This window comes from Gnatocerus cornutus, chromosome 7, assembly GCF_029298725.1.
Source record: "Gnatocerus cornutus isolate USDA-ARS CGAHR chromosome 7, icGnaCorn1.1, whole genome shotgun sequence".
NCBI lineage: Eukaryota > Metazoa > Arthropoda > Insecta > Coleoptera > Tenebrionidae > Gnatocerus > Gnatocerus cornutus.
The window spans coordinates 13,747,900-13,775,552 of record NC_142239.1 but is presented as its reverse complement, the minus strand read 5'-3'; the positions used below and the strand labels follow the sequence as shown (position 1 = coordinate 13,775,552).

Here is a 27,653-nt window from a genome sequence, read left to right as displayed (position 1 = left end):
TTTGTAATTTAACATAATTTGATCCTAATTTTATCTACAAATCTCTTAAATAAATCAATTGACTATTTTTTTTAATATTTAACTTATATTTCTGGACTTTTTTTATTAATTTCTTAAAAGTTTTATTTTTATTCAAGTTTTAACGACAATTTTAAGAAAATTATAGTGTCCGTATGAAATCAGTCATGCGTATTTTTAAAACACCATTTGAATAATAAAACCATTTATCAATTAAAATTTTATTAAAAACACCAAGTAAAAAAATCTTAATCTACATATTTACACACGTAAAACACAGCAACCGTAATACCAACCCCCAACAAAAACATAATAATATGAGGCAAATATGTCAAAGGAATTTTCCTCCTCTCCGTGAGCCCCAATTTTACCACAGTTGTCTTGGACTCGGAATAAGGTGGGTACCTATTCGCCATAATTTTCTCCGGAATAGCTTGAAAATCTTTAACCAACACTCCCTTTTTGTGGCTAAAAGTATCAAAAGAAGTTTTCCCATGATAAGCACCAATTCCACTCTGGCCAACTCCTCCAAAAGGTAAAACTTCCACTCCAAGTTGCAAAACTGTATCGTTTATGCAAACGGTGCCACTTGACGTCTGTTTTAATATTTTCTCCTGTTCTTGTTTTCTCGAGGTAAAAATATAAAGAGCTAGTGGTTTGTCTCTTTTATTAATAAAGGTGATGGCCTCATCAACACCACTGACCGGGACTATTGGTAGAATAGGTCCGAAAATCTCCTCTTGCATTATTGGGTGGTTTGGATTAACATCGATGGCAATTGTGGGCTCTAGAAATTTATCTTTTGCTTCGTATCGTCCCCCAAGGACGATTTTTAGCCCAGAAAGTAAGGAAACTAAGCGATCAAAGTGTCTGTCTGTAATTATCCTGCAGTAATCTGGCGAATCCTTGATATCCTGTCCGTAAAATTCCAACATGACTTTCTGCGCGCATTTAACAAACTTCTCTTGTATTTCTTTCGTGCACAGGATATAATCAGGAGCGACACAGGTTTGCCCGGAATTTATACACTTCCCCCAGAGTATCCTTTTCACTGTTTTATCAAGATCAGCTGTATTATCAATGTATGCAGGACTCTTACCCCCCAATTCTAACGTGACAGGGGTGAGATATTTATTAGCAGCTTCGTAAATTATTTGCCCGATTTTCGTCGATCCTGTATAAAAAATATAATCAAAACGTTCCTTCAACAACTCGGTTGTCTCTTTAACGCCGCCGAGATAGACAGGATAACATTCTTTGTCCAAATATTTGGGGAGGAGGTCACTAATTATTTTCGCAGTGACAGGAGCTACTTCAGAAGGTTTGATAACGACGCAATTTCCCGCTGCAATTGCTCCTAAAAATGGAAAGTACGATAAAAAGAGTGATGATGATTGATGACAATAAAAGATTCAAGGTTCGTCACGAGTGGGAAAAAATTATAGCAAAAACAGGACAACCTTGCGAAGCCGTTGAGGTAGTTTTTATCAAAGATGTTTACGATTATTGGAGTTTTATTGCCAAAGCTCGGAGACCACGTGGACGATGGGAATAAGCCTTGTTGAATTTTTTATTATTAATTTTATAACAGCACGGGTGTAATAAATCTAAATTATTAACTAAAATAAGGGTTTGTATGGAGGTGTGGGCAAATTAGCAAACGAATTAAAAATTTTCCAGTGTCAATACAAATAAAATTAAACTTTTTAAGTTTGCCTCAGGTACGAGTTGAAATTCCAGTTCCACGGATCAAGATGTCTTTTTTGCGCCAAATGAGCAAACTTGTTGCTGGCAAATTCCGGTTGTTTACATTGAAAATGTTTTTGTCTTCTGTTTATTTAAACCAATTTTGTGAGTTTGGAAACGGGCTTTTTATTTTTTAAAATCAATGCTAATTTGCAATGTTAATAAAAATACCATTTTTGGTTCAGCGGCAGATTTAATTAACGTCAGTAGTTTGTGTCTCAATGAAGAATTTAATTTCGGGACATAATTTAAATATTTCTCTGGGATTGCCCTGTAATTTAGATGTGCTTTAAACATTGTGAGAATTTCATATTTCACATTCCTAATATTATAAATGAAAACAAAACTGCTTAATTGAAAATATCTGTCTTTTATCACCTTTTTTCTTTAGAAAAAATTGTTGGCGACTTAATTAACTGGCTAACTTCAAGATTTTAAATCAGCAAACAAATTTTTTTGAAATTTTTATTCCATAATATTGGACGTTTTTACCCTGAAACAGTAAAATTTGTGGATTTTATTAATTAACAAAACACAATTTTTAAAATTTTTTTGGATACAAATAATGAAAACAAATAGCAAAATTAAAAACGATTAAAGTTGCGAATAGTGAATTTTCAGTTTCGAAAAGTTTAATGCTCGATATCTCCGAAACTAAGACAGATGGCAAGATGCGGTCTTCACTATCGTTTTCCTCGTGCATTTTCTGATAACAATCCGCCGTATTCATGTTATTCTTGTAGTAGCACACATTTCAAACCTGTAGCACTTAAAAAGCAGTCGTTCAAGAGAAAATTTAAAAAATTTGCCAGAGTCGTTTTTATTTATTGAAATTTGGACAGTTGACAATACGGGTACAAAATAGGAACTCCATCAAGTTTTATTCCCGACCAATAGCGCATTTCAAAATTATAGCATTTATGAGAATGTTTTGAAAATTTTTGGGGCTTCCCTCAAGAGAAAATTTTTAAAATTTGACATACTCGTTCCAATTTTTTAATTTGGTACAGTTAACAATCGGGTTCATAATAATAACTTTTCAAAATTTTATTTTGTGGCTACCACACATTTCAAAATTATAGCATTTATAAAGCTGTTTCGTAATTTCTTCGCACAGTTGACAAACAAGTAGAAAATAGGAACCTCACGTAATTTCATTCCTATCGCACAGTGCGTTTCAAAATTATAGCACTTATAAAAAAGTTTTGCAAAATTTTAGGGCGTCCCTCAAAAGAAAATTTCTAAAATTTGTCATATTCGTCGTTCTATAATTTTGTAATTTAGTACAGTTAACAAAAGGCTTCAAAATAATAGCCTCTCAAAATTTTACTTTTGTAGAACCACACATTTCAAAATTATAGCATCATCTATAAAGCAGTTTTTGGTCGTCTTTCAAGAGAAACTTTTTAAAATTTGCCATAGTCGTTCTAGAATATCCATATTTGGTAGAGTTCATAAACGGGCACAAAATAAGAACCTGACTAAATTTTATTCCTATCGCATGGGCGTTTCAAAATTATAGCATTTATAAGAAAGTTTTGGAAATTCTTGGGGCGACCCTCAAAAGAAAATTTTTAAAATTTGACAAACTCGTTTTTCTTGTTTTCCACATTTCATACAGTTTTCTCGTAGTGAAAATTAAAAATTGCAAACAATTTCAGTGCGAAGACGAACGAAGCGCATACCCGTGTGCAATGAAAAATTTGAGATCTCTGATTGGCCGACAACTGTGTGTTTTTATATTGCACACAGGTTGACGCAGATCGGGCATTATGGATATCTAATTTTCGGCGCAACGGCATTTTGTCCGCGGCTAGGTGCTCTGCCGAATGTCATTTTAAGTTTTAACTTGCCCAGAGATAACTTGACGTGTTTTTGCACCGTTATTAGCCAGTGGAAGAGCGTAAAATATAAACTTTAATTAATATTATAAAATAAATATTAACTCTGCGATTTTTGTGATCGTCGGAAAAATATCGTGTACAACACGTGTTGAAAATTCGATTTCACACTCGTTTGCTTAAGCCACTCGCCTACGGCTCGTAGCTCAATTCTGCAAAACTCGTGTGAAATCTTACATTTTCAACACTTGTTATACAATATATTATTTATTTTACTGTTGTGGCCAACACATATTTCAAAATTAAAGCAGTTTTCTAATTCTTTTTCTAGAAATTCGGCTTTTGTCGCTGCATTTTCGGAAGGCTCCCTTATAAATCGAAAGCAACTCTAAATCATCCCCATAAAACGTAAGAGTTTGGAGCCTATTCTATTTAATTGGCACTCATTCTTTTAATGACACTCAATAACTTGTTGTTTCTTGCACATCTGCAGCGAAAGGAACCCCACGTAAACTAAAAGTTTCTGGTATTACAAAAGGCGCGACCTCATGCTAATACGGCACCAATACCACTTACGTATTAGTACATTATATAACCATCATTAAAATCCTTTCCAGTTTTTCATATTTTTAATCAATTTTTAATTTTGATATGGCGTGCTATGGACTATTTACCAAACATGACACGGTTCAATTGCATGCGTTACAAATTTCATTCGAAGGCGGAAGTGATACTTGAATAACTTTGTAATGATAAAATTGTAATGTATATTCTTGACCGAAAGAACTTTGTTATTATAATTTCATTGTAACAAAATGAGAGCAGTAAAAGCTATCTCCCGGATAATTTTAATGGCAGTTTAATAGGTTTATGATAGTGTATAAGGGACTTATGTAACGGAAAATCGGCGATTTTATCGTAAGTAATTTACCAGCAAGATGAAAGTAAAACGTAAAAGTAGCGGATGTAAATTAAGTGACGTTGAGTTGATGGAAATTTTTGAAAAAGTTTGATGGTAATTAGCGAATCTGTTGACGTAAGTTGCTAGTTTTCAGACTGCGTCAATAATAAATCGTTTATAATGGCGCTTTGTGGGTAATTATCATGAATTATGGCATTTAATCAAGTTTTTATTAAGCAGATGAATAGATGGCTTCTTCGGTAATTCACAGTTCAGTTGGGTGTCTATTTAGAGAGAGGGGAAATTTTCGTGCCTAAATCTTTAAAATTACAAAATTTGTAACTTCATTCCGGTCGATATCTCGCTTATTTTTCAAGTGAACTTAAGGTTTTGGCGCTCATTTGACGTAGAATTTTACGCAGAATCCAAAACTGTATGAATTTTTCACGTACGTCACCAATAACTGAATTAGAAGAAATTAAAGTTACGAATAATGAATTTTCAGATCCGAAAAGTTTATTGCTCGATATCTCTGAAACTAAGACAGTTGGAAAGATGCGGTATTCAGCATCGTTTTTCTCGCATTATTTTTGCCGAGTCTGATGGTCTTACATTATTGCCGCGGATTCAAAAATTTGTGTTTTTTTTTCATTTAGAAGACCTAGGTATCTTTCAGAGACTTTTTTTTGAATTTTTTAAGGGTGACATCTCCGCAACTATGACAGATAGAAAGATGCGGTTTGCGCCATCGTTTGTTTCGTGCATTTTCTGATAAGAGTCCGGTCTTACACATTCCGCCGGATTCAAAAATTGGATTTTTTTCAATTTAGAAGGTACCAAAGTTTCTTCCGGTGAAGAAGACTTTTTGAAATTATTATCCCCGGAAGTATGCGGTCTTGATACTATCGTTTTTTTGGCAATTTTTTGCTACGAATTTGATTTTACATATCCCGGATTAAAAAATTTAAATTCTTCAAAAAAATAGAAAAAAAACTCTTAGGTTCGAGGGCTCGAATTTCAAAATATGTGGTAATATGTTATATGGTAATATGGTTAGTTACTATAGTTTTAAGGGCGATCAAAAAAAGAACATTTTTTTACATGTTGATGGCTATTTAACATTTAAAAAAAATCTGATTGCTAATTCTTTTATTTTAATTGAGTTTTTGTCCGCTCACTTTAAATTAATATTCCATTGAAATTCAAATTGGGCTGGCGGTAATACATGCGAATTCGTAAGTTGAAGGCTGTGACATTGTCCTGTATATAAAATTAAATGTTTTAGCAGTGAAATATTTGATCAACAACGTAATTCAATGTTTATAAATTCTAAAAAAAATCGATTTTAATGGTTAAATTAGAGGGACAAGCTAACTTGAAAAACCTTTTTTATTTATATTTACAATATTTTTTTAATATAAAATATGGCACACGTTCTTATTAACACTGACATTTCTGAAGGTGAAACCAATGATATTTTTATTATTTATCTGTTCATATAAATGATGGAAAATGTCCTTTGAAAAGTCTGATAAACAACGAATCCTACGGAATATGAATAAATTCTCACAGCAAAAATCGATGGTACAGTTCATATTTAAAACGGAAACACTGGAATTAATATTAATTAAGTTCAAAATCACGCAAGTTTCTTTCAATCGAAGGTTTAAACACGGTAATGTCACACATTACAAAAATAATTGTCTGAACTGCATTGTTCCGACCTTCGGAAGTTGATACTACCATACAATTAAAGAACAATTAGTTGTAAACATTGACACTCACTTAAAAACGCGGAACTCGTGACGAACCCTTTGAAATAATTGTTATTTAATAGTAAACGTACCTATTAAGGGCTCCAACACTAATAAAAGAGGGTAGTTCCACGCTCCGATGATCAACACGACTCCATAGGGATCATTATAGATCTTGACTCCATCCATTAGATTCATCAGCGGTTTTTTCGGTTTCTCAGGCTTCACCCATTCCTCCAGATGGTTTAGAAAATGCCGGGCGGCTCTAACCAGTGGGATCGTTTCAAAACACGCCGCTTCTTGCTTCGGTTTCTTAAAATCTTGAAACACAGCATCATGTAGCGCTTTTTCGTTTTCTTCCACAAACTTGATGAGATTGTTGAGCTGTTTCCTGCGGAACTTGAGCGATTGGGTTCTCCCTTCGTTGAATCGATCTCTTGCAATTTGCACGAGTTTTGTCGGGTTGGGAGAAATGTCGATGACTACTTCTCCGACCGATGAATACATTTTCACTCTTAATCCGTTCACTTTCTACAGTGCATGGATGCAACTGTTAGATAATCGCGGACTGAAAGAACTGTTCTTCGACGGACTTTGCGCAGGTTGTGGACAGTTGGATGGACCTGTTTACCTTAGATACAACACTGACCGTGAGCGGGTGGTACATGAGTAGATTGTTCGGGTTTGAGGTTCAAAGGAGGACTAAAATCTGAATGTCATTGTTATGACGTTTTAGTCTTTATTGTCAGGAAGAAGGGGTACAATTATTGCGGCGGTGGTGATAATAATGCACGTGGAACAAAATAATTTGTTTTTAACACCGTTCTAACAACAATTATACGATTACTACAACTGAATGTTACAGACGTTGTTGCCATTATCAGTTGTTAATTAGCAGTGAGTTATCAACCTATCAATAAGTTAACGTTGTCGTGCCAAAATTCGTATTTTAAGATGGCTGTGTACGATAAAAGGTGTTAATATTTTGTTATCTTTCTCAATGATATCTTATTTTAGTTCAAGTGGACAAACAATTGTTGTGTTCAATTTATGCCCTCAACTTGTTAAACGATAACGCCTGCGGTGTTCATTACGTTTTTTGCACGATCAAAACAATTAATGATATTAAAATACAATTAAAATAGTTGTCAACGTGCTGTCAACAAATCTCGTCGTGTTTTCGTGTGATAAAACGGATAATCCTGACGATGTGAGCGAAAATTTAAATTCATGATTTGATACGGTAGTAGCGCAATTCTTCTGTCTCAAAGTCAAAGCAACGTTGTAGTTGTATGAATTTGTTGACTTTTACTTACCGCCCTAGGGCCCCAAAGAGATTTACTGTTCCGAGTTGTAAATTTGACGCACCGCTGAGAAAATACCTTTGGTAAATTGATAAAAGGACGTGCAAAAAATACAGTTTTAGCGGACTCGAATCGACATCAAAAACTAAAACTATTTTCCACACGATTAAATGACCTTGAAAGTTGATGTTTTCGTACGTCTATGTATTTCCGAAAGTAAACAACTTAACCACTAGGTATTTAGGCCTAAAATTCAAGCGTTATTTGGACTATTTAACTGTGAGGAACCTTCATATGGGTTGTAGGAAAATGACGAGACTCATTGTATGTTTGAGATGGAGGCTCGTAGAAAAAATAGTGTATTTTTATATTACTAGTCCGCAAAGGATACGCCAACGTATTTAAATATTGCTTAGGAAAGTACGAAATCATAATATTATTATCTATTGAGTAGAATTTACAATATAAAAAATGTTAAGAAATTCTTTTTATTTTACCTTTTACTAGTCATTCTAAGAATATCATAGTTGTTTACGTACATAATAAAGCCATAGTTCAAGTACAACTATTTTTTTTCTGTCTAATTTGAATGTTAGACTCGTCGATATTATTAATTGCTTGATTAAATTATAATGAGAGTATTATCTAAACGTGTCTATATTTTATCAGTAATTCATAATACATTTAAATGGCTTTGATACATTTTTGATGATAGAAACAAATTCTGTCATAAATAGAATATACAGAGTGTCCCACAACCACATCAGATTTAATCTTGCATTCTGAGACTGACTTTGCAAAAAAAATTAAAGGAATGCAATCACAAACGTTTTACTCATTTATTGAAATATACAGGATGTTATGTAACTAAAGCACCAAACAATAATATTTTTTATTTTATTTTTATTTTTATAATTTTGAAACTTTGGGGTTTGTTCCGAAAACAAAAATTTTAAAACTCTGCGTCTTTTGCTTTACAATTTTATAATTTAGTACACTTACTAAATGAGTTTAGACTAGCAACCTCTCTAAATTTCATCAGTGTAGTACTAAGACAACCAAAGATACAAGATTTTTAATAGAATTTTGAAATTTTTGTTTTTGATCTAAAAATAAAAATTTCTAAAAACTGCACCAAAATTTTGTAATTTGATACAGTTAATAAATGAATTAAAAGCGGCAACCTCTCTTAATTGCTGTAACGCTAGAACAACCAAAGATACAAATTTTTATGTGGAATTTTTAAAACTTTTTTTGTTCGTCCTAAAAATAAAAATTTCTAAAATCTACGTTTTTTGCTCCACAATTTTGCAATTTGGTACAGTTAACACATGAGTTAAAAGTAGCAACTTGCCCAAATTTCATTACTGTACCGCTAACACAACCAAAGATACAATTTTTTTTATAGAATTTTGAAACTTTTCAGTTTGTCCTAAAAATAATGAATGCAATTTTGGGACACTTGTTATACGGTAGATTTCAATAGCTATAACAATATTCGGCCCAAAATCTTAGGTGGGCCATGTTGTATTTAAACTGAAAATAGTATCAAATCGACTGATGGAAGATGAATTATTAACATTTGACTAATTTTCAGAACAGGTTTGGCAACTAATTCGTCATTAGGTATACTAAAATAACGATAATTGAAAGCGTTACTGTGATTACTTATTAGTTATTCAATTGAATACTAAAACATTATATCACTATGAATATTATAAAGAATGGAAAATATGGAAAAGTACACGCAATTATGTGACGTCTGAACTGGCAAATCTTGTAGCATTTACAACAAAATCGCACTGTAAAGAAAATTAACTTGTTAACCTTTCAAACGTTTTCTTTCCACTCTTTATTGAAGAATGACCACGTAACAAGCCATAAATTATCCGGAACAAAAAATTTCTTTTAAAGTCGTTTTTTTCAAATTTTCCGAGATTTAAATTACTCCTTTGGATCTGTTCAATGTCCAATTTTCTTCAGATCTAAATAAGGGAAACAGACGTTTTGACATCTTTAGAAAATTCTATATTATTCGTCGTTGCCAACACCTTACATCACTTTGTTTCAATAGTTCTTTATTCTTCGCATTTAATTGTGTCGGCTTAGCGCAACTTCAGGAAATTTTCGCAACTACATAAATTGTGTTTTCTTAAAATTAAGCCGCTTTAAGTACTTGAAAACCATTGTAATTGTGAGTTTACAGATATGTAAAAGTCGTAAATTATTGGTTATGGCTCATATAATAAAGTGCACATTTAACTGCGTGTTTTATGTGCGAGTTTAGTACCAAAAATTTCGTATTTAATAGAATTTTGGGTAGCAGTAAAAGTTCTTCTATCAAACTCGCAAACTTTGCCCACATCCTTCCTTTAATATTCAACAACTCGCTTTCTTGCCAACTACCATTGTTTCCGTCCTTGAACACTAAATGCAGATGAAAATTATTACGTGTTAGATTCGAAAACTGTTCACAGAGTAAATAGTTCTCCACCAAGTCGATGAACTGAGAAATCATTAACAAAAAACATCACAATAGTAATCACTGGAGTAATTATCATTTTTAAACAGACTAAATTGCTCTGAGATCTCATTTCGATATCGAGAGAAAGTTCGTCCTTTATCACCACTCGCAGTCTGAATAATTTAGATGACTCGGATGTACATCGGCAGAAAATTGAAATAATAACTTTGATATTACGCATAATTTGGACGCGATAAATACGACAAATATTTCGTTATTATCACCCAGTTATGTCACAAGCCATTAGTGCAAGATACTACACGTTTGGCTTGTTTGAACATTAATTTACCTGTACGACTACGCAAATTGTAATGTACATAAAATGTCTTTTTTTAGACGGCGAGAGATTACAGATTTTACGTCAACGCTTCATGGTGCTAAAATAAGTATCTTGCGTATGCTTTAGAATTGAAGTATTATAATAACACAATAATGAATGTAGTGCCGGATCTTTGAATTTGTTCTCAAAAGAGTGAAAATCCAGGATGTCATGTGAACACATTTGTACGGGAATTTTATGTATTGAAGGTTTTTGATGTTTTATTGGAAACTAGGATAACAAAGTAAATGGACGTCAACTACTTCGTTAAAGTAGAATAAAATCGATGATTAATCAAAATGATTCGGAAATTTATCCTTTGAGAGCGCAACGGTGATAAATGTTCTCTGCGTTCCCGTAAAAAATAAATCATCTTTATTCATTCATAAATCTCATTGATACTGTGCTGGATTTATCACCAGTCGGTTTATATCACCGCATTTCGCACGATGAAATGAAACGTCATGTCTTTGATTAAAGAAACGGTCTATTCTTTATGTCGTCAAAGTCAGAATTAAAAACTTCTTGGGCTTTGAAGTTTGCTGTACTTTATTTTATAACAGATATCAAAAATAAGCGACAAAACAAGAATGTTTAACCAAACATCTAACGCAACTAAAGATACAATTTTTTTAATAGAATTTTGAAATTTTGGGTTCGTCTCGAAAATAAAAATTTTTAAGATTTGCGTTTTTTGCTCAAGAATTTTGTAATTTGGTACAGTTAATGAACAAGTTATAAGTAGCAACTTCACAAAATTTCATCGTCGTTGCGTTTTTACAACCAAAACTACAATTTTTTTAATGAAATTTTCAAACATTTAAGTTTGTTTTAAAAATAAAAATTTGCAAAGTCTGCATCTTTTGCTTCAGATTTCTGTAATTTGGTATACTTAATAAATCTATTAAAAGTAGCAACCTCTTCAAATTTCAACGCTGTTTGTAACCAAAGATAGAAAATTTTATGTGGAATTTTGGATCTTTTGGGTTCGTCCTAAAAATATATAGGAGTATTTTTTTAAATTTGCATCTTTTGCTCCAGGACTGTAATTTGTTACACTTAATGAACGAGTTATTTGTAGCAATATCTCCACGTTTCATTGTTGTGGCGCTTACATAACCAAAAATACAATTTTTTTAATAAAATTTTGAAACTTGAATGTGTTCTAAAAATGAAAATTTCCAAAATTTGCATTTTTTGTTCCAAAATTTTGCAATTTGGTACAGTTAATAAATGAGTTAAAAGTAGTAACCTCTCGAAATATTATCCAAGTAGCGCGTACACCACCCAAAATAGAATTATTTTTATAGAATTTTGCAACTTTTTGGTTCGTCCTTAGAATAAACATTTCTAAAATCTGCATTTTTTGGTACAGAATTTTGTAATTTAATACAGCTAATAATTGAATTAAAAGTAGCAACCTCAACAAATTTTATCGCTGTAGTGCATTTATGAATTTATCGCCACTCGCTTTATATCATTGATTTTGTAAAATGTAATAAAAAGTCACATCTTTCATTAAAGAAAGGGTATTTTCTTTATACCGTTGTCAAAGTCACAATTTGAAACTTTTTAGGCTTTGAAGTTTGCTGCATTTCATTTAATAACAGATATCAATAAGCAACAAAACGAGAATTTTTAATCAAAGACATCCTGCTGACTTCCAAAGTTGTCTCAGTACGAATTCCCTACTTAAAATTCAATCAGGCTTTCGCAATCTAACAGCATTTAAGTACACACTATTTTTAGTTCCTTTGAAGAAATCCACGCGCACAAATTATCTTGTCTTGTCGGATTTTCTCCGGTTTGTGTGACTGATATACGGAACCATTTTAAGAAGCTTTTGTTCTTTCGTTAGATCTTTAACAACGTTTCCTTCCATTTACTAGTGTTTTTTCGGCCGTGAAACAACAGTTTATTAAACACACGTACAATCAGACACGTCTATTTGCCAAGAAGTGTTTCTGTATGGTCGCTCAACGAGCTGAAAGCTAATAGAAAAAGTGGATGAGGAAAGATGAAGCGAAGTTTGGCGGGTATTGAAATATGGTGGAGGCGCCGGGATAGTTAATTATTTTCTTAAGTTTTCAGGTTTGCTTGTGATGAAAACAGACTAAAACTAAATTTTTGGTTATGGCCAAAGAATTAGGCTAAGAAAGTAAAAATCCAGATTTGCGATTAAAAAGATTTGCGAGTGAAAGAGATCTTTTTATGAGGTGTCTCAATTAGACGCTGCGCGAAGGTGAAAGTTTGACAATTTGCACTGTTGACTGAATGGAGACACAAACAGTTTTTGCCTACGCATATTTATTTATAGGAACAACGAAAAATTACAAAAATTAAGAAATATGATGTATTATTGGTTGCCTATCGGGTCAAGATCAGTTTATTTTCCTGTCACTTTACACTGCGTTCTGAGAAGCAAACACTAATAAAAAGCCTACAATTAGAAGTGTGATAACATAGCCAAACCAAACTACAGAAAAGTTTTTCCGGTACTTTGCTAGAAAAACAGCAGTCATTTTTGCGACTTGAGTATGGTGGATATCTCAGTTCGTAACATTTTTCAATAATTTTCCAAGAATTTTTAACCAAAACACTTTTCTTATGCACGAAAGAATCAAAACTACATTTGCTTTTGATGTAACCCATTCCACTTAATCCAACTCCACCATAAGGCAAACTTTCTACTCCAAAATGCAACATTGTGTCATTCACTGTAATACCTCCAGTCGACGTATTATTGAGAAGATAATCCCTGACTGAAGAATCTTGCGTAAAAATGTAAAGCGCCAACGGTTTTTCTTTGCGATTAATAAAATCTGCGGCTTGCTGGGCGTTATCAACGGTAATAATCGGAAAATAGGACCAAAAATCAGTTCCTCCATGATGGGATGGTCCGCAGGAACATCAGTAACAATGGTGGGTTTAAAGTAATTCTCCAAGGAATCAACGCGGCCACCCGGAGCTACATTTAGGCCTGACAGTAACCCATGAAGTCTGTTGAATTGTGTGTCGTTCGCAACGGGAGAAATTTTCTGGTTTTCGTTAAAAAATCCGTCCAAGGCACGTTTAGCGTGACGGATAAATTCAATTTCGACACTTTTTGAACACAAAATATAATCAGGAGTTATGCAAGTTTGACCAGAAGCATGACATTTCTGCCACATTACTTTACGGGTTGTTTGCTCTAAATCGGCGGTCGAGTCGATGTAAACGGGATTTTTGCTAGCCATTTCTAGGGTAGTCGGCGTGAGAAATTTATTGGCAGCTGCATGAACATATTTTCCAAATTTCAAGGGACCCATGTAACAAATATAGTCGAATCTTTGATCTAACAATTGTTTCGTTGCTTCAGTATCACCTAAATACACAGGAAAGCCGTTTTAGTCCAGATATTCTGGTAATTTTGCGGCTAAGAAGATTCCAAAGTTTACAGACTGAGGCGAGGGTTTTATAACAACGCAGTTACCTGCAGCAATGGCACCTAAAAACTCTATTAGTTAATCCCTTTTTCAATTTTTTTAAAACAAGTAACAACCTGTCACTGGGAGAAAAGTCAGCATTGGTATATTCCACGCGCACATCACTAAAACTACCCCATATGGGTCATTATATATGTAAACATCATCCGGAATCTCAGCAAATTTTTTAGAAGGACGCTCCGGCCTAACCCATTTTGGTACATTGTCCAGTAAATAGTTGATATTATTGATTAGCATGGCAATTTCCAACTTTACTTCTTCCCTATGTTTTTTCATATCTTCATATACTGTTCTAATAATGACTTCTTCTTCATTTTGTAGAAATCGAAGAAAATTCTTCGAATAGTTTAGCCGATTATTCACATTTTTGGTCACGCCAGTATTGAATATTTTTCTCGTGTTTGCCACTAGGTCTCCCGGATTTTGATACAGCGACATTGTTAGAGCGAACGTAACTAAATTTGTTTAAACTTTGAATGTTAATAATGAAACAAAATTGCGTAATAAATATTTTCATTGCCTTTTTTACAAGGTCAGCATGATTCAAAATATTTCTCTCGTGTTGGCCATTAGTTCTTGCGGTTTTAGTACAGCAAACGCAACCAGTTTTTTTTATCTTTGAAGGTTTCTACGTATTCTAGTTTCATTGACGCACTTGCTATGATATATGTTTTCATTGCCTTTTTTACAAGGTTGGTTGGTTTTAAGCTTACTGGTTAGAGTTCAGATATTCTAGCAATATAGCAAAAAAAATTCAAAACTTATAGAAATAGCTCTGGGTTTGTCGTAATTTTTTTTTTCAATCTTCGTCTTTTGCTCCAATTTCGAATTTTGGTGCAGGATTTATTCCAAAATGAATTGTAATTAACTGAATAACATCCAATTTTTATACAGAATTTTGAAATTTTTGGTTTGTGGTACCAAAAAAAATTTCTAAAATCTGCGTCTTTTGCACCCAAATTTTGTAATGTGGTACAGTTAGTAAATAAGTTAAAAGGAGCAACCTCTCCAAATTTCATCGCTGTAGCGCTAGCATCAATTTTGTTAAAGAATTTTAAAATTTTTGAGTTACATCGAAATTTAACAAAAAAAAAATTAAAATTGCAAAAATTTATTTTTTTGAGCATTTTTTTCTCATCTGCACTACATTGTAATATAAAGATACTATTAAAGCGCCTATAAGAAGAAGTACGATGCCATATCCAAACCATGTGGTAGAAAAACCACTTTGATACTGTAAAACAAAGGCAGCAAAGTCGGTTTTGCGGCTTGAGTACGGTGGATATCTCAGAACGTGACATTTTTCAATGATTTTAGAAGAATTTTTGACCAAAACACTCTTCTTATGCACGAAAGAATCAAAACAGTATTTGCCTTTGTAATATCCCATTCCACTAAATCCAACTCCACCGTAAGGCAAACTTCCTACCATAATATGCGACATGGTGTCATTCACTGTAATACCTCCAGTCGACGTATTATTGACAAGATAATCTCTGACTAATGAATCCTGTGCAAAAATATAGAGAGCCAACGGTTTTTCTTTGCGATTAATAAAATCGGCGGCTTCCTCGGCATTCTCAACAGTTATGACCGGTAAAATCGGGCCAAAAATAACTTCCTCCATGATGGGATGGTCAATAGGGACATCAGTGACAATCGTGGGTTCAATGTAATTCTTTAAGGAATCAATGCCACCACCGAGCGCTACATTTAGCCCTAATAATAATCCTTGAAGTCTCTTGAATTGTCGGTCGTTTGCAACGGGACGAATTTTTTGATTTTTGCTAAAAAATGCATCCAAGACACGTTTGGCGTGACTGATAAACTCAATTTCGACGCTTTTTGAACACAAAATATAATCAGGAGTTATGCAGGTTTGACCGGAAGCAAAACATTTTCCCCACATCACTCTTCGGGCTGCTTGCTCCAAATTGGCGCTCGAGTCGATGTAAACAGGATTTTTGCTTCCCAATTCTAGGGAAACCGGTGTGAGAAATTTACTAGCAGCTGTATGAACAAATTTTCCAAATTTCAAAGAACCCATGTAGCAAATATAGTCGAATCTTTGATCTAACAACGTTTTCGTTGCTTCGGTATCCCCTAAAAGCACAGGGAAACAGTTTGGATTCAAATATTCTGGCAGTTTCGCAGCCAAGAAATTTCCAAAGTTTACAGACTGAGGCGATGGTTTTATAACAACGCAGTTACCTGCAGCAATGGCACCTAAAAAACTCCATCAGTTGATATTTTACAAAAAAGTAACAACCTGTCACTGGGAGAAGGGTCATAAGCGGCATATTCCACGCGCACAACACTAAAACAACCCCATATGGGTCATTATGAATCTGTACTTCATCCAGCGCATCCACTAGTCTTTTAGAAGGTTGCTCCGGAGCTGCCCATTTTGGTACATTGTCGAGTAAATATTTCACATTGTTGATTGACATGATAATTTCCCCCCTTACTTCTTCTCTGTGTTTGTTCATATCTTCGTAGATTGCTTTAATAATTTGTTCTTCTTCGTCTTGTAGAAATCGGAGGAAGTTTTTCAAATAATTTAAACGATTACTCACATTTTTCGTAACCCCAGTACTGAACGTTTTTCTTGTATTTGTCACGAATTCTCCCGGATTTTGATGCCACGACATTGTTAAACTGAACACAACTGAATTTGTTTAAACTCAACGAATGAAAAAAAAAATCAGAAACGCAAATGTCCCCAGAGAGGGAGTCGTATCTATTAAAGGACGAAGTACACACATTTTATTATTAATGACAATAATTTTACGAAACATTAAAAAATCACAACAATTATGTCATAAATACGATTCTTTAATTTAAATTTGTTCTACTTGCAGCTTTGCAAGAGTTATTATATTGTTAGAACTGTGATCTAAAGTGAGATTGCCCCACCATTAAAACAAGTGTTTATATTTGTAGTGTTTTAAACCTCATTTTTCTCCAGACTAATTTTTTGTACGCTACAAATTTAAAATGCGGCTTTGTGATTGGTCGTTCAGCAGACTCATCAAATTGTGGGAGTGTCAGTAATAAACTTGTTTTTGTTACTTTTAGCCTTGAGTATTAAAATTTTTATACTCAATGCTTTTAGTGTAGATTAGTCGATGTTTTATTGTAACTATGTTTTTTAACATGACCTTTCGCAATTAATATAAAATGTGACGTCAAAGCTCAGTTCATAACGTTTAATGTGTTAGAAGGCCATGGAAGGTCAGAAAGTCGAGTCACCCATCTGCCTATTCAGTTAATTGTTAAATCTCCGATGTCAATCGATTTCTGAATCGTAAACTTGAGATCATTGCTATTATTCCCCTTTCTGTGTAAATTTTCGAAAATTCTTGGGTGTAAAATGCTTTAGGGGAAATTGAAATGTACTGAATTTGAGGTTGGGTTTATCAACATCTCAAATTAATTAACAATTAATTGAAGATTTGTTCCAAAAGAGAGATTTAAATAAGGATCTAACAACTGTTATCAAACTTGCGCTGTACAATTAGCTTCTAGGCATGTCTTCTACACTTTTGCTGCCAAATTTTACCGATAAAAATTACCAGAAGCTGCTGTGATATCAATTTCTAGAGGCTGCCAACTTACTTTATAACGAGTGGAATCATAGTAATGAGCTCAAGTACCTACAGTGGCGGGCAAAAGAAATAGTCAAAGACCAAATTTAATAAAAAATTGAGTGGTGTAAAACAGGCTTTTAAACTGGACATAATAATAATTATTACAGAGTTAACTATGACATTAATAAAACAAATGACAAAAATGACAAAAAAAAAGTTGAATCATTTTTTATTTTGAAATTTGCCATCTGTATTGCTGTCGACACCCTCTCTTGCTTTCTGAGTCATGAGTTCTGGGACAGCCTGTATACTTCTCATTTATTTTGAATACCGCATTTCAAGGTCATAATTTGTGAAAATTGTGGAGCTCTACGGCAAATTTGAGAAGATTTATCCATTGAATTGAACATAAACGAGTACTGGAACACCCAAAGACCTGTTCGTGATTGTTTTCAATACATAAATCCTCTTAAATTTGTTGTAGAGCTCCACAACTGTCACAAATTATGACCTTGACATCCGGTATTCAAAATAAATAATTTGTACGTCTGTGACAATTCTTGCTTGACATTCTGCAGGAATTGTAGGAGTTTAAAAAACAAGCATTTTGTCAGAACGTCCAATTCCAAAGCCGCATTTAAAATTTGGCGGCTATAAAACTGAGGTTTAGTACTAAAGGTTCCTAAAGTGGCAGTGGCAGGAGAAAAGTAACTGCAAATCAAAAACAACCTACCTATTTTAGATTTTTAATTGTATCTATTAGTAGTTATAATGACAACATCCTATTAATAGTTACAACAATACACCCTAAATAACTCTATTAAACTCGCAGAGCTGTTGTTTTTTAATCCTTTTTTTCAGTGCTGACAAATTACGAAACAAGCTTGTGCATCAAAAATAACATTAATTGCGTTTCAATTATAGGTTTTATCATTGAATAACCTGTTTTTAGCCAACTAGTTAACTTTCTTTCGACTTATTTTTTCTACTTCTTCAACAATTGTTTTTTGTCTGAGATGACGTCGGTTGCAAATTAGTGCTCTTCACCTTGAAAATAAAAAAGGTAAATGATCTTTAAAGACTTGAAGAATGCCAGTCAATTAATTTAACCGGTCATTGAAAGGAAAAACGAACTAAATTATTTTTTTATTTTTCATTCAACAATGCATTTTTCTGTTACATTATTTTTATAAGTAAGATGCTTGATTTTTTTTCTCCTTAAGCCCTTATTGGGCTTGCTTTCCCGAAATTTAAAATATAAAAAATTAGAAAACCTAACAAAACTCCGATTAGAAGCACAAGGCCGTACCGAAACCAAAATCCAGAAAGACCTCTTCGATATTTTAACAAGCTCTCTGATATATCACTTTTGCGACTAGAAAGTGGTGGATATCTCAAATAATTAAGTTTCTCCATAATCCTCCAAGAATTTTTAACCAAAACACTCTTCTTGTGGACAAAAGTATCAAAACTGTATTTTCCTTTATAACAGCCCATTCCACTGGATCCGACTCCACCAAACGGCAAACTTTCAACAATCAAATGCATCAATGTGTCATTTACTGTAACAGCTCCACTGGAGGTATTATCGATGATATAATTCCTATCTGCAGAGTTTTTCGTGAAAATGTAAACTGCCAGCGCTTTTTCTTTGCGATTGATAAAATCAACAGCTTGTTTAACGTTATCAACTGTTATGATTGGTAAAATCGGGCCAAAAATCTCTTCGTCCATTATCGGATGATTTCCAGGAATTTCAGGAACAATAGTGGGCTCAATATAATTGTCCAAAGGGTCCACTTCACCCCCAAGGGCCACAGTCAACCCTGTGAGCAACCCCTGCAGTCTTTTAAAATGTTGGTCGTTGACAATAGGGCAACTTTTGGGGTTGTTTCTAAAGAATTCCTCCATAGCGCTTTTGGCGTGTGTTATAAACCTCGTTTCAACCCATTTTGAACACAAGACATAATCGGGGGCAATGCACGCTTGACCAGAATTAAAACACTTTCCCCACATCACTCTACGTGCTGTTAATTCTAAATCAGCGCTCGAGTCGATGTAAACCGGATTTTTACCACCCATTTCTAAAGTCGTAGGGGTGAGAAACTTATTCGCTGCTAAATGAACAAACTTCCCGAAACTCGTCGAGCCCGTGTAGTAAATATAGTCGAATCTTTGGTCGAGTAACATTTTCGTTTCTTCAGTACCACACAAAAACACCGGAAAACAGTCCGGATCCAAATATGTCGGTAACGTGGCGGCGAGGAAATTTCCGAAACTTTGGGAATTATGGGATGGTTTGATCACGACACAATTACCTGCGGATATAGCACCTAAAAAAATTCAATTAGATGATATTTTATGACAAAATAATAGAACCTGCGGCTGGAAGAAGGGTGAGAAGTGGGACATTCCACGCACACATTACTAAAACTACCCCGTAGGGATCATTATACACGTACACCTCATCCAGAATATCCACTAATCGTTTAGAGGGGTTTTCCGGGGTGGCCCAGTTTCGCACATTGTCAATTAAATACTCGACGTGGTTGATAGCAATGAAGACTTCTTGTCGCGCTTCTTCTCGATGTTTTCGCACATCGTCGTACATCGTTTTGATAATTTCTTCTTGATGATTGCGCAGGAATTTATTGAAATTCTTCAAAAATTTTAGACGGTTGTTCACATTTTTTGTCACTCCCGTATTGAAGATTTGTCTTGTTTTGTTTACTAACTCTGTTGCGTTTTGGTGCTGCGACATTGTTATTGAGCATACGAACTAAACGTTTCCGAATCGAAAATGCGTAAACATCAGGAGGCGTTCTTCGATTTCTCTTAACCTTGTACCGTCCAGCCAAATTTATAATGTTTAATATGTGTCCCAAATTCATAAAAGTAGTAGTAAGTAACTCGGCAGCACGAGAGATAACAGGGTCGCGTTGCGTACAATTATTTTTGAGGGTTAGTTTATAGTTCGACTAACAATCTAGTGCGGTTATGGCTTTGATGTTTTAAATCGTAGCCATTTTACCTCCCATGAACCCGTCAAGTGTATTTATTCCGGTTCATTTCAAAGCAGATAAGGCCCAAACACTTAAGGGTTACTATGTTTATGGGGGTTTGCGGTGAAACGGCTGCAAACGATTTAAAAAGTCGAAGCTTTCACTGCACTAGATTGTTGAGCAAACTGTGCACTTGTCAAAAGTGTATCATTTTTGCCGGGCCGCATTCTAATTTTTTCTTTAAATGTAACCTAGCACTTTTAGTGGAGAAATTTGACGAGTTATTTACTAAGCTATTCCAAACTATCAACTTTTAAATTTTTGGTTTGATTTTTTTTTCCGACAATTCTTGAAGAACTTCATTTTTTTAAATGGAACCCCTGTACATTTTTAGTGTAATGAATTCAGTTTTATATTCTTCTCAACTTCTACATGGTTAAAATAGGTACTATTTGTGATGTGTATGTTAAAATATTTATTAAGAACTTCCAAACACCGAATAAGACAAAAAATTGAATAAGTCTTCCAAGACATTAATATAAATACTTTGCGAAATGTAAACATCAATTTATTTAAAAAAAAAATTTGAATTTGCGTACCTTGAATTATCTCAAAAATCAAAAATTTAACTATGTAGAGGTTGTTAAGAACTATGAGTCATGGGGTTGTCCCATCCCCCTCTTTCGGGGATGACTGGTCCACCACCCACCCTGAACCAAGAGTTCTGGTGTAACGAGTCAGTACCAAAACATAAGTTGGTAAATTCGCTTCTCTTAAAAATCACCATCATTACATCATTGGAAGGCCTTACAAACCTTCCAGTTAAATCGTTAAACATATTGCGACACTCTGTATATATTCTGTAAATACATTATTTACTGGTCCTTCGGCTGCTTTATTTCCTGAGCTCGAACAGAGGTTAAGACCGAAACATTTGAAAAAATCAAGTTCTGGCCATTTGTGAATCCTAAAAATTATAATCATCTAATTTTTACATTTAAGCATAAAATTAATTTCTGATCAAATTAAGAGAAAAGTTTAGTAGTTTTTGTTAGTTTGTTAGTTTAGTTATTGAACGTGTCAAGTTTTGTCTTAATATCTCGAATGGCAATTTTTAAATCAGACCCAACTTCAGGAATCTTCGGAAAATACAATCATAACTTGACAACGCCATGATCAAAAATTTTAAAGTTAATAGTTTATTAAATAACTCATCAAAATCCTCCACTAAAAGTGATAGGTTGCATTTAAAGAAAAAAAGTTGAATGCCGCCCTGCAAAAATGGTGCGCTTCTGACAAATGAAATTAAATTTAAGATATGAATTTTTTCAGACATACACATTCATCTTTTCAACAATATATAATATTTATTATTTATAATTATATTATTTATAAAAACGTCATAGAAGGACTACGCAAGCTTGACTCACCTTGCTTATTTTAAAGTATACAATTATCCGTATTTTTCAATTATCCGGGAATAGTCTCTCCATGAAATACCCGAATAATCGAGGTTCTACTGTTAGTTTTATTAGAACGTGCATATCTAAATATTGTGTTATTTTTTACACTTCGTTTTTCTAAATTTTATTTTGTTTTACCTGACCGTATCCAAAAAGTTTAACACCAAACTGGTGAATTAAAAGGTCAATTAGACATTTTTTAATTTAAAATGAAACGGACAGTCATATGTTCGCTCATTACTATAACTTTCACCTTATCAACATATTACACTTATTTATTCCAAACACATCTAATTATGTAGAACACGTTTCATATAGCCATCAAAGTAACACCTTTTCACAGTTATGTAATGTTATTAATAAACTTTTATATCGCACGCCCGCGCCTGTTTCCTCCTTTCTCGTTTCATTTAAAAAGAAAGGATTTGAAGGGACTTGTAGCAATTTGTAATTTTCCATTTCTCAGGTCATGAACGCCAACAAAAGTGTTTCTTCACTGCATTTGTGGCGGTTTTTACTTGCGAAATGTGTGTATGAAGTGACCGATAAAGCAGTGGCAAAAGTAATTGACTTTCTATTTTTAATTTAGATTCGTAGACTGATTCCAACTACCAAGTTAACCAATTTTAATTTTAAAGGACGTCTGAGAGCAATGCACTGAAATAAAAACAATCAATAAATAGACAGAACACCAACAAGAATTTATTTTTAGAATTGATGAATATTAATTTACGTAATGTTTATTTAGGTATATCACAGACAAACGACCCTTCTAATTTTTTTGTTATTCATCTTCTTTGCATAAATATTGCATGAGGTACGTGAACCCTGAACCCAATCCGAACACCACGACCCATTTGAACCACCACAGACTAAAACAGTTCCGTTTCTTCACCACCAGAGTTAGTAAATTCGTCTTGAAATCGGAATAAGGGGGGTACCTAGCAAAAAGGGTTTTCTCTGCCAGGAACCCGATATTCTTAACCAAAACCGCTTTTCTATGGGTAAAAGTATTAAACCCGTCTTTACCATGGTAGGCACCCATCCCGCTCTTACCAACACCCCCAAAGGGTAAATTTTCCGTACTAATATGCATAATTGTGTCGTTCATGGTAAGAGCGCCACTGGAAGTACTCTTCAGAAATAACTCCTTCACGTTCTTGCGCTTGGAGAAGAGATAAATCGCCAACGGCTTCTCACGTTTGTTGATAAAATTAACAGCTTCCAACGGCGAGTTCACTGTTACCACCGGAAGAATTGGCCCGAAGATCTCCTCCTCCATAACACCGTCGTCAGATTTTACGTTTATTAAGATGGTAGGGCTGATTATTCGTTCCCGGGGGTCACCAACCCCACCAACCCCAATATCGGAGTTTTCTATAAACGCCATGAGTCTCTTATAGTGACGATCTGATATAATTCTACTGAGATGAGGCGTCACTTTCGCGTCACCATAAAACTCAGTGATTACCCTCTGAGCAGTCGTGATAAACTTCTTTTGGATTTCCTTCGAACAGAGGAGGTAGTCCGGAGCGATGCAGGTTTGTCCGGAATTCAAACATTTCCCCCAAAGAATCCGTCGAGTTGCTTTGTAAATATCCACGGAGTCGTCGAGATACACCGGACTTTTACCCCCAAGCTCTAATGTTGTGGGGGTCAAAAATTTTGCAGCAGCTTGGTGGACAAGTTTCCCCACTGTTGTCGACCCCGTGAAGAAGATGTAATCAAATTGGAGCTTCAAGAGCTCGGTGGTTTCTTCAATCCCGCCGGGGAAGACGTGGAAGCAGTCTCTATCCAAGAAATTAGGAAGATACTGAGCTATGACTCTCGCTGATTTTGGTGCGAGCTCTGATGGTTTTAGGACGACGCAGTTTCCTCCGGCAATCGCCCCTGGAAGTCTTGTTTGAATTGGGGGTTGATTTTTTGAGATTCTTACCAATGAGTGGTCCTAACAAGAGCATGAAGGGGTAGTTCCACGCCCCGATTATTAAAACGACTCCATAGGGGTCTTTGTGGACGCGAACTTCATCTAGGATGTTGATAAAACCTTTGTCAGGGGTTTCTGGCTTCATCCACTCCGATAATTTGAAAAAAGTGTGTCTCAAGTCGTGTTTCAACAAATCTAACTCCGTCATCACCACCTCCTGGCGGTGCTTCCTCATGTCTTCACCTAAAGCCACAATTATTTTTTCTTCGCATTCAATAAGAAACCTCTCCAAAGCTCGCAGTTGGTTTTTGCGGAACTCCACCGATTTGGTTCTTCCACTTTTAAACGCTCTTCGTGCCGTCTCTACGACATCCTCCGCGGTCTTCATCTTACCTTCTTCTTCAAGGCTGATGACCACTGAAGAGCACTTAGTTGATCGAGTCAACTCACTATCAACTCGTGTCATCGCAGTAACTGAACTGGTTTCCTCAATTACAGAAAATCGAAATATGAACGCGCATGGATAATTAAATTTTGCTTAGGTGGAACGCGGAGACCGAGAGTAAACCCCCTACTGTTCCGCTCATTTTCACCTGCACGTGGAAACTCACCGAGTTGCGTAATTTGCGTCCGCGTTGTGTTATAAAATCACGATGAATGAAGAGAAGGCAACGAAATTTAAAATTTTAGAGCTACAAGTTCAAGGATTTGGTTTTGGTATGTGAAATCGGCGTGCAGATGGGAAAATAATGGCGATTTTATGAGTTTTCCTCTCGTATTGTGTTTCCGTCTCGTTACATAAAATCTGTTGTTATTTTTACGCTGACCTAGTAGTTTCTTGATCTTTAAGGAGAAATGAGAATGCCGCGAGCTACAACAGGTTGAGCTCACTTTCGATCGATCAGGATCGAGCGTTTTATTGAGAGTTCATGATCGTCGTAATTAATTATGATTGCGAAAGCCGCATTGTTCGATGGAATTAAATTACTTAAGGTCTGTGTTAATTGACGATTAAATTTCTAGGTGTTAAGTGATTATGATTTTTAATAAATGAAAGAATTTAGAAAATTAATTTCAACGCACCACGTATGTAATCTGGAGAGTTCTTTTATTGCTTTGCCAAAAGCTCGATAAAGTTGTAACCGTCTTAAGATCATATTTAATAAGGTTTACGACCTTTCTCGTCAAGTGATAAAAATAGAACGTGTAATATCACGCAAACGGAAAAATAAAACCATCTTCTGAAATTTGAGTAAAATTGCAATGAGGTCGTTCACTCATAAATGTTAGAACGGCGATGATAACTCAACTTTATATTCTTCAACCAATTAGGTATTTATTATTGATAAATCGTATTCTTCTAGTCTGCGATCTGATTTTTACGTGCCATTATACCTGAGTATAATACAAGATTTTATTTAAAGTCTCTGTTGGTTGCAATTACGAAAGCAATTATTTACAAGTTTTTTGAATTTGGTACATTTAGGTGACTTGTAAACTGAAAAAATGTAGAAAAATTCCGGAGCTTCAGAATTTTTTCTCTCTGACGATTACCCGAAACTTCGCTTGTAGTTAAATTATTTGTTGACGTACGTGAAAGATTAACGCAATTTTGAATTCTACGCGAAATTCTGAGTGAAATCAGTACCAATAACTTTAATTTGTTCCACAAATTAAGAGATATTGACCGAAATAGATTTCCGGATGGAATTATTTTTAAGGAACTTTTTCTGGACGAAAACAACATTTAATATTTTTGACTGATAATTTAATCAAAAGAGCGGCTGCAAATCTATGAACAGGCCAAGTCTTAGATCGGTAGGACAAGTAGTTTACGAGAGGCAGTCCAAAAACCAAATTTTTAAAAAAAATTTCGCTTGAGTCGAAAAAAAATTTTTTTGGAAAAAATCAGTAATTGAATTTTGGATATTCAAGAACGAATTTGGAAATTTGGAATGGGGCCGAAACAACAAAAGCGTGAGAAAAACGATAGCGAACACCACATTTTTCTATCTGTCGTGGTTTCGGAATTATGGAGTACAAAAAATTCCGGAAAAAGTGTCCACCAAAATGAATTTATATATTATGTAGACTTGGATGGACTATGGATTTTTACCAATAACAGGGTGAGGAAAACGATGACGAAAACCATATCTTTCTGAAATTCAAGAGATATGTAAGACCAAATTCTTAACATAAATACGAGAAAAACTATGTCGTAGTTCCGGAGATATGGAAAACTTGAAAAATGGTCACCGGAATACATTAAAAATTGGAAAAAATCAAGTTTGCAATCCGGTATAAGTAAGATTTTTCGATATTTTATTAGTACGGAAAAGTTAGTCTAGATTAGAAATTTTAGATACAAACCTAAGAAGAATATGAAAGTAGAAAATAGTGGACAAGCTCAACAAAATAACTAACGTTCTATAAAAACTGCAGTTTTTTATTGCATAATTATTTTATAATGATAAATGAAATAGAAATATGTGAAATGGTTGCACTAATGTCAGATAAAGTTTCTGTTTTCTGCGACAATCCCAGGTCATGCGAACGGACGTGTTGCAAATTGTACAGATCTAATGATTACTTCATATTATGTTAATATTGACATAATTATCATTGTAATTATTTACTTAGAAACCTCAGAAATTTTCAACTCATTATCATATTTGCTAGATATAATGGAAACATTTTAATTTCAACTCGCCAAAATATTGATTGCTATTAATGCTCCTCCTACACGATATGACAAATTAGATTTGTCCCTTAAGCGACGTACATCACGTACGACATATTTCAACCATATCAGCGCACATACCATTACAGACAATGAGGACAATACCACCATAATTTGACTGCCTTAAATCAAGCATCATTTATGTAATTCAAGAGTTACGTATTTGGTCAATGTTGGACAACACCAACGGAAAAGTTAGAAGAGTTACGTTAACCAGAACAGCTGGTTAGTTATTTAACAAACATTTCCACAAGTTGAAGACCAGATAAAAGAGAATATAAAATTCTGTTGGAAATTTTACATTTTTTTGTATGGCAAAGGTGCAGAAAGCAATATGCAAGAAAGGGTCAGCAAAAAATTGTTATTACAATGACTGCAAACAATTTAATTGGTAACAGAGCAACTTTTTTAAGATCGCATTTGATGAGCCGGTCATAGCCCGCATTTGAATTCTCAATAGAAGAACAAAAAATCTCAAAAAAACGTCAGTTATGTAAATGATTCGGTTTTATTACGATATTAGGGTATCATTAATCAGTATTTAGACGACTTTGGGCTGTGTACATCGATCAGCGTGTTTTTGAACTGTCAAAAATCCCTCAGTGTTCGTAAATTTTATTGTTGGGAAGTGTATTTGGTGTCAGTGAAAAATCCAAGTGAAAATACATGTAAGTACATTAAATACTTCTGTAAATTTTTGGGGAAGTTTTTTACCACTAGCACCGGCGTTAGTTAAAATTTTTGTATTAAAAATGGAAGAAAACGCTAAATTCTTCTAGAAATCCAACAAAATAATTTGCTTTTGATTTCATAACTCTACAATTTGTCCCAGACCTGCAATCAATCATGAACATACTATTAACTCCAATTACTACAGCAGTCATTACATTGCTCCCTTTCAATGTCTCGTTTGGCTGCATTTACCTTATCAAATAATATCATACACGTTTTGTAAACAAGGCGAACATGTTTCTCAACTTGAGTAAACATTCGTTCGAAATTATTTGATAACTCTAAATAGTTGAAAAGAGATTGTTGA

The 27,653-nt window shown here is 34.3% G+C and overlaps 3 protein-coding genes and 3 pseudogenes across 6 annotated transcripts in view; all 6 read right to left on the bottom strand.

The window, feature by feature from the left end:
* Positions 1-27,653, bottom strand: part of LOC148171280 (synaptotagmin-15-like) — a 65,210-nt gene that overhangs the window by 2,704 nt on the left and 34,853 nt on the right. The window lies entirely within an intron of this gene.
* LOC148171288 (aldehyde dehydrogenase, dimeric NADP-preferring-like) lies at positions 224-7,126 on the bottom strand. Its single transcript, XM_088040885.1, has 2 exons — positions 6,353-7,126; positions 224-1,375 (listed from the first exon to the last, which is right to left on the bottom strand). The coding sequence occupies exons 1-2, from the start codon at positions 6,765-6,767 to the stop codon at positions 267-269; spliced, it is 1,524 nt and encodes a 507-aa protein (XP_087897011.1). The 5' UTR covers positions 6,768-7,126; the 3' UTR covers positions 224-266.
* LOC148171287 (aldehyde dehydrogenase, dimeric NADP-preferring pseudogene) lies at positions 12,586-14,330 on the bottom strand (annotated as a pseudogene).
* Positions 15,004-16,698, bottom strand: LOC148171286 (aldehyde dehydrogenase, dimeric NADP-preferring pseudogene; annotated as a pseudogene). The gene is made up of 2 exons (XR_015770390.1): positions 16,162-16,698; positions 15,004-16,118 (listed from the first exon to the last, which is right to left on the bottom strand). The product of XR_015770390.1 is annotated as an aldehyde dehydrogenase, dimeric NADP-preferring pseudogene (transcript).
* Positions 18,629-20,282, bottom strand: LOC148171285 (aldehyde dehydrogenase family 3 member B1 pseudogene; annotated as a pseudogene). Its single transcript, XR_015770388.1, has 3 exons — positions 19,862-20,282; positions 18,722-19,815; positions 18,629-18,655 (listed from the first exon to the last, which is right to left on the bottom strand). The product of XR_015770388.1 is annotated as an aldehyde dehydrogenase family 3 member B1 pseudogene (transcript).
* LOC148171284 (aldehyde dehydrogenase, dimeric NADP-preferring-like) lies at positions 22,716-24,379 on the bottom strand. Its single transcript, XM_088041276.1, has 2 exons — positions 23,884-24,379; positions 22,716-23,837 (listed from the first exon to the last, which is right to left on the bottom strand). The coding sequence occupies exons 1-2, from the start codon at positions 24,338-24,340 to the stop codon at positions 22,732-22,734; spliced, it is 1,563 nt and encodes a 520-aa protein (XP_087897402.1). The 5' UTR covers positions 24,341-24,379; the 3' UTR covers positions 22,716-22,731.